Source organism: Gallinula chloropus, assembly GCF_964237585.1.
Source record: "Gallinula chloropus genome assembly, chromosome: 34".
Lineage (NCBI taxonomy): Eukaryota > Metazoa > Chordata > Aves > Gruiformes > Rallidae > Gallinula > Gallinula chloropus.
In genome coordinates, this window is record NC_140119.1 from 2,510,874 (window position 1) to 2,518,417 (window position 7,544).

Here is a 7,544-nt window from a genome sequence, read left to right on the forward strand (position 1 = left end):
GGAGCATTTCTCCCTGTTTCCTCTCCTGTCCTTACTGCCTTTGTCTCCTGGTTACCTGGGGCTCTGGGCACATCCATTGGTGGGGCTGACCTTGAGCTGACCCTCACTTCAGGACCCCAATATGTAGGACTTCCCTCTTTCCAGCAGTGGTAGAATCAAGCCAGAACAAAGCAGACCTCCCAAAAGGGACCTGACAAAATTCTCCCTGAATACAGAGAGTCAACTTGAGGGCATTCCATAAGTAGTGGAAGGGATTTTCCTCAAGGAAAGATTCCCTAATTTCTCTTTGCCTTTTCCTCCTTGGACAGGTCTCCACACTTAATGTCAGCAGATGTCCAACAGCAGCTCCATCAGCCAGTTCCTCCTCCTGCCCTTTGCAGACACACGGGAGCTGCAGCTCCTGCACTTCTGGCTCTTCCTGGGCATCTACGTGGCTGCTCTCCTGGGCAATGGCCTCATCATCATCACCATAGCCTGTGACCACCACCTCCACACCCCCATGTACTTCTTCCTCCTCAACCTCTCTGTACTTGACTTTAGCTGCATCTCCACTACTGTTCCCAAATCCATGACCAATTCCTTATGGGATACCAGGGCCATTTCCTACACAGGATGTGTGGCTCAACTCTTTTTCTTTTTATTTTTGATCTCTACAGAGCTCTGTCTCCTCACTGTCATGGCCTATGACCGCTACGTTGCCATCTGCCACCCCCTGCACTATGGGACCCTCCTGGGCAGCAGAGCTTGTGTCCAGATGGCAGCAGCTGCCTGGGGCAGTGGGTTTCTCCATGCTGTGCTGCACAGAGCCAATACATTTTCACTGCCCCTCTGCCATGGCAATACCCTTGACCAGTTCTTCTGTGAAATCCCCCAGATCCTCAAGCTCTGCTGCTCAGATGCCTACCTCAGGGAAACTGCAGTCCTTGTGTTCAGTTCCTGTTTAGGTTTTGGATGTTTTGTGTTCATTGTGGTGTCCTATGTGCAGATCTTCAGGGCTGTGCTGAGGATCCCCTCAGAGCAGGGACGGCACAAAGCCTTTTCCACCTGCCTCCCTCACCTGGTGGTGGTCTCCCTGTTTATTATCACTGGTGTGTTTGCCCACCTGAAGCCCCCCTCCATCTCCTCCCTATCTTTGGACCTTGTATTGGCATTTCTTTACACAGTGGTTCCACCAGCAGTGAACCCCCTCATCTACAGCATGAGGAACCAGGAGCTCAAGGATGCCATGTGGAAAGTGATGACTGGATGTTTCTAAGCAGCAATAAACTGCTTGTCTTCTGCATACCACTGAAAATGTAACTCCTGTTATGATCAGTTCATTTTTAATAGGGGTTTTAGTTGTTATTTTTTGGTTTCACTCTAGTTTTTTTAAGCTATAAAAACGTGGTCAACGTTCGTCTCATTCTTAATGCAGTATCTTCTGCTCTTCCATGTAATGATGAGCTGTGCTTTCTTTGCATCATGTCTGTTTCCACAGAGCCATAATTTTCCTCTTTTTTTTTTACCCTTTAATTAATAAAAAAATTACAAGAACATTTTCATCAGCTGAACAAATCGAGGACTTGCCTGTAATGGCAATGCTTTCCCACCATGACAGAAGGGGATAAGGACAATTTGCTGACAAAATTCACCATGAAGGTAGAATAATATTGGCCAGTTACACTGACAGCCAGTGCTAACACAGGGTACCTTATTGACCTGACAATTACAGAGTGCTGTCTGACAGCAAAGACAGACTGCCAGAACCAGGACATTATCCACCCCTGTTTCCACACCATACACATCATGGCCAGACCTTACATTTTCAGAGTATTGGGGACGCTCATAACATCACTGATCTATTATGTAGAACATCTGCCATGGACCCATTTAGTAATACACCAAAAATTTATTGTCTATCCTTACCTAGAACTACAACCCCTTTGGGTACACACTGGACTTCCCCATTCTTTCACATCCCCCACCAAGTGGACCAAAATCCCTGAGCAAAAGCAATCCTGTGGATGGGTTTGCCTTTGTCTGAAGAAGGAACATCCCAGAGTGTCTTCCCTAACAGGTTTTTCATGTGTAATACAGGCACTTTATGCCCCTCCACAGTCTGTGGAGGACTGAAATGGTTTGGCCCTGGCTAGAGGCCAAATGCCCATCAAAATCCCCCTATCACTCCCCTTTTCAGCCAGAAAAGGGAAAACACATGTACTGGGAGGCTTAGGATTTGACATAAGGACAGAGAGGTATCACTCTGCAATTAGTGTCACGGGCAAAACAAACTCAACACAGAATAAAGGAAAGAAAAGTAATTTATTACACTACAGCTACACACCCAGTGACACCAGAGTCAGGTAATGAGAAGAGTGTCCAGGTCTTGAAGCACCTTCCCCCATCCCTCCCTTCTTAGCACACTTCACTTTAGTCATGATTTTTCTCCTGTCATCCACCCCACAGTGACACAGGGAGGGGCAGGGACTGGGGGAATGTGGTTTCAGTCAGTTCCTCCCGAGTTGTTTTCCTTCTTAGCTGGGGGGGGGGTGGAAATCCACACCCCCTTCCCCTGCTGCACACTGTCTGTCTCTCTCTCTCTCTCAAATCTTCTAAATCTTCTAGGGAGATACCATGACTAAAGGTTCCAGCACAACACCCACACATCAAGGCAGCTCAGACATGACTAGATGGGGAAGTGGCTGCAAGGAGAAGAATTTGGGCATTGCAGGGGATGCCATAGCAATCAGAGGTGCTGAACTGGAATCTGGCCAAGAGCACATTGGGCTGCACTGGGAGGAACGTGGCCACGCAGACAAGTGCCCTTCTGGTCCATCTGGACTCAGCACAGGTGAGGCCACCTCTGGAGCAGCCAGTCCCAGTGTGGGGCTCCCCGGTCTGGAGGAATGGGGAGGTACTGTCACATGGGCAGAAAGTCTGCCAAGATACGGGTAGGGGTCTTGTGTGGAGAGGATGACAGACCTGGGCTTCTTTAGTCTGGGGAAGGGGAGCCTGAGGGAAGCCCTCTTGTGCTACATGAAGAAAACATAAGAAAGGAAGTCCACGTGAAACTGCAGCTTTGAAGGTCAGAGTGGACATGAGGATAAAGAAATGTCACTCTGAGGACAGTGCTGTGGTGCTTGAAGTCACTTGGAGGAAATGTGGATGAGCTGGTGGCTTTGTGTTTGTGGGAACAGCTGATGAGGAGGGAAAAACAGCAGTACAGGCAGGGACATCATGGGGTGAGAACATGGTCGGGAAGGGGATAAGGTGCCTGCAGGGAAACAGGCACAGGTGTGGGGAGCTGTAGGATGGACTGTGGTACAGATGGCCAAGGGTGCTGGACAGGCTGAAAGGGCCTGATAGAAACAAGGTCTTTGCCCCCTTGGCTACAGTTGATGTCCCTGCCACAGAGGCCTCAGGGAAGACACATTGTCCTCATGGCCATGGAGCATGGTTGACTCCCTGCACTCATCCTAGGAGAGGCCACCCTGGGTCCTTCTTCTGTCCTTCCCTTGGTGTCACACTCCCCACATCCCATGGAAGAGTCCTGAGACACAGGTGAGGGTCAGGATCTCCCTGCCCAGGGGCTGGGGGTCAGCACTTGGCATTTCTGCTTCATCAGACCAAGCCAGGGTGTCCTCAGCATCAGAGCTGCCTGTGCTTTGCCTGGGTTTGTCCTCATGGCCTCCAGTTGTCTGCTCTAAGGAGCCCATGGGGAGGCTTTGTCAGGAATGGCTTCCACTAGGGTTCCTGAATGCTTCAAGGCAGTTTGAGCATTATTCTTTACTTGAACTTCTTGAGAGGTTTATTCACTCTCCTCTTGGTATCTGAGGTCTGGGGACTCAGAAGAAAACACACCATGGGGCTCATTAACATCCAGAAAGCCCTTACAAGCATGGGTCTCCACGTAATTGTCTTTATAATAAATAGAACTTGTGTAACTAATTGGAGAGGTTTTATTTGGGTGATGAAAATTTCAAAGGAGTTTCACAATGCAGGATTTTTTCATAGGAAAAAAAGTTTCTGTCATATCTCTGATCATGGAAGAAAGTTCAGCAGCATGCTGCAATGGGGGCTGGTCCAGAGGTCTCCTAAGGAGATCTGGACAGGCAGGAAAAGCAGTCTCTTGAGATCCAAACCTGTCTGGAGAACCTTGCTCTTCCCCAAGCCCAGCAGTGCCCTCACTGGCCTCCTGGGACTCCCAACACTTCCTGGCATCATCTGTGCTCATAGGCAGGGACAGATTTCTCTGACAACAAACAGCAGTTCAACATGACACAGTTTAATACCCATGAAATCTCTCTCCTCAGCTGCCTGCTACGGCCAAGCAGCGTGTGAAGGGGGTCAACTTCACTGGTTCCACTAGTGCACAACTGTCCTGGTTTTGGTCAGGATGGAGTTAACTTCATTTGTAACAGCGGATGAATGCTGTGTTTGAGAGTTAAAATGAAAGCAGTGCTGATAACACCCTGATGTTTTTAGTTGCTGTCAGACAGTCAGGGACTTTCTCAGCTCTTCATATTTCTCTATTCATGAGAAAGGAGGGGTGAAGCCAGGACAGGTGACCCAGCTGACCAAAGAGAGTATTCCATGCTAATTCTGTCCTGCCCAGGAAACAGGGGGCTGAGAGGAGGAAGAGCAGGGGCGGCTCCGGGACGCACGGTTTTCGGGAGACAGTCGGGTTCCGGGACGGCTCTGGGTGGCACGGCCTGAGCTGTGGGTTTGGTGAGAAACTGCATTGTGTAGCAACAGCTTCATATATTTTTGCTCTAAAGTCCTGTCAGCATTGTTATATTGTATCTTTCTGTTATCTTAGTAAACTGTCCTTATCCCAACCCACGGGCCTCTCAGTTTCTTGGTTTTGGGGTTATTTGCCCCTTCCTATTCCCTTCCCTTGCCTCTCACCCACCCCCCCTTCCCTCTTCCCCTGCTCTTTAAGGAGCAGGCAGCTGCGTGGATCTCGGCTCTCAGCCAGGGTAAAACCATGACAACAACCTCAGGAGGTTTCAGGCCTGTAAGATCCTTCATCTGTCACAACTTCTGATTGCCACTGGCCTGAACAGCTGGATTCAAAACTGGCTGGATTGTTGGGCCCAAAGGGTGGTGGTGAATGGACCAAAATCCAGCTGGAGGCTGGTCATGAGTGGCATCCCCCAGGGCTCAGTCCTGGGTCCAGTTCTGTTCAACATCTTTATCAATGACCTGGATGAAGGGATCAAAATGTTCCCTCAGTAAGTCTGAAGATGACACTAAGCTGGGAGGAAGTGTTGATCTGCCTGAGGGGAGGGATGGTCTTCAGAAGGATCTGAACAGGCTGGACCAAATGGCTGAGACCAATGGGATGAGGTTTAACAACACCAAGTGGAGTTGGTGTTGTTGCACATGGGTCACAACATCCTAAAGGTCTTTTCAAACCTTGTGATTCTCCAATTCTGTGAAATGTTTCCATTTGCACCAGGGGAGAGTTAGGTTAGATGTCAGGAAGAATTCCTTTACTTAAAGGGTAGAAGAGTATTGGAATAGGCTGCCCAGGGAAGTGGTGGAATCAGCTTCCCATAAAGTATTTAAAAGGCATGTAGGTGTTGTGCTTCAGGTCACAGACTAGGCATGCTGAGGCTGTGGTTGCACTCAATGATCGTAAGGGTCTCTTTCAACCTAAGTAATGCTATGATTCTATGGCACAATTCCAGGAAATTCCTGTTGTGTCATTGTGTGAAAGCACTGCCATTTCAGACAAGTAGTCGACTAAATCAGCTGATGCAAATGTGCTTCTAAATATTTAATTAATGTCAGGAGATAGTAAAAGAAAAAATAATTCTGCTCAATTCCAGGCAGACATGATGGAAAGAGAGCCCAGCTCCTCATCAAAAAGTGTATGTGTCACACTAGATGTGCAGATACCTCATTAGGAATAAGATAAATGTGTCCCATCATATTATAGCTCAGACAATGAAGAAAGACAAAAACTGTAAATAAATAAAAACCCTACTAAAAAGGGCCAGTAATATGCAGAAGAAGGTAAGCAGTTTATTGCTGCTTAGAAACATCCAGTCATTAGTTTCCACACGGCATCCTTGAGCTCCCGGTTCCTCATGCTGTAGATGAGGGGGTTCACTGCTGGTGGAACCACCGAGTAAAGAAATGTCAGTACCAGGTCCAAAAATGGTAAGGAGATGGAGGGGGGCTTCAGGTAGGCAAAGACGGCAGTGCTGACAAACAGGGAGACAACAACCAGGTGAGGGAGGCAGGTGGAAAAGGCTTTGTGCCGCCCCTGCTGCGAGGGGATCCTCAGCACAGCCCTGAAGATCTGCACATAGGACACCACGATGAACACAAAACACATAAAGGCTAAACAGGCACTGACCATATTAAGCCCAGCTTCCCTGATGGTGTCTGAGCAGGAGAGCTTGAGGATCTGGGGGATTTCACAGAAGAACTGGTCAACAGCATTGCCATGGCACAGGGGCAGTGAAAATGTATTGGCTGTGTGCAGCACAGAATAGAGAAACCCACTGGCCCAGGCAGCTGCTGCCATGTGGACACAAGCTCTGCTGCCCAGGAGGGTCCCGTAGTGCAGGGGGTGGCAGATGGCAACGTAGCGGTCATAGGCCATGACAGTGAGAAGACAGTACTCTGTGACGATCAAAAATACAAAGAAAAAGAGTTGAGCCACACATCCTGTGTAGGAAATGGCCCTGGTGTCCCACAGGGAATTGGTCATGGATTTGGGAACAGTGGTGGAGATGCAGCTAAAGTCAAGTACAGAGAGGTTGAGGAGGAAGAAGTACATGGGGGTGTGGAGGTGGTGGTCACAGGCTATGGTGATGATGATGAGGCCATTGCCCAGGAGGGCAGCCAGGTAGATGCCCAGGAAGAGCCAGAAGTGCAGGAGCTGCAGCTCCCGTGTGTCTGCAAAGGGCAGGAGGAGGAACTGGCTGATGGAGCTGCTGCTGTTGGACATCTGCTGCCGTCAACTGAGGAGACCTGTCCAAGGAGGAAAAGGCAGAGAGAATTTAGGGAAATTTTCTTTGAGGAAAATCCCTTTTACTACTTATGGAATGCCCCCAGGTTGACTCTTTGTATTCAGGGAGACTTTTGTCAGGTCCCTTTTAGGAGGTCTGCTTTGTGCTGGCTTGAGTCTGTCACTGATGGAAAGAGGGAAGTCCTGTGGGATGTCTGTAGATGGGGGTTCTGAAGTGAGGGTCATCTCAAGGTCATCCCCACCAATGGATGTGCCCAGAGCCCCAAGTAACCGGGTGAGAAAGGCAGCAAGGACAGAGGGGGAAACTGGGAGAAATGCTCCAGCCATGGCTGGAAATACAGGGACAGACAGACAGGTACTCAGGGGTTTTTACTCTCTGTGGGTTGGGCTTCCAAGGAGAAGGCTCAGCCTGAAACCCTGGCACTCTGTGTGCAGAGTCTCTGCTGGGTGGCAGAAACCAGGGGGTCGGTGAGGGAAAGGGTCTGCATTGCAAGGAATGTCAGGGAGGTACCAAATCCCCACTGTCAAGGCATTGCTGAGAGCAGCTCCTTCTCCCTCCCTGACAATGTCTCTTCTGCCT

General features: G+C 49.3%; 2 protein-coding genes across 2 annotated transcripts; one reads left to right on the top strand and one right to left on the bottom strand.

Annotated features, from left to right (window-relative positions):
* Nucleotides 1-499: 499 nt before the first annotated feature.
* Nucleotides 500-1,255, top strand: LOC311203018 (olfactory receptor 14C36-like; the record flags this gene model as incomplete). The annotated part of the gene is made up of 1 exon (XM_084277656.1): nt 500-1,255. One exon carries the CDS (start codon nt 500-502, stop codon nt 1,253-1,255), a length of 756 nt encoding a protein of 251 aa, XP_084133782.1.
* A 4,764-nt stretch (nt 1,256-6,019) lies between these two features.
* LOC311203019 (olfactory receptor 14A16-like) lies at nt 6,020-6,943 on the bottom strand (the record flags this gene model as incomplete). The annotated part of the gene is made up of 1 exon (XM_084277657.1): nt 6,020-6,943. One exon carries the CDS (start codon nt 6,941-6,943, stop codon nt 6,020-6,022), a length of 924 nt encoding a protein of 307 aa, XP_084133783.1.
* Nucleotides 6,944-7,544: the final 601 nt, after the last annotated feature.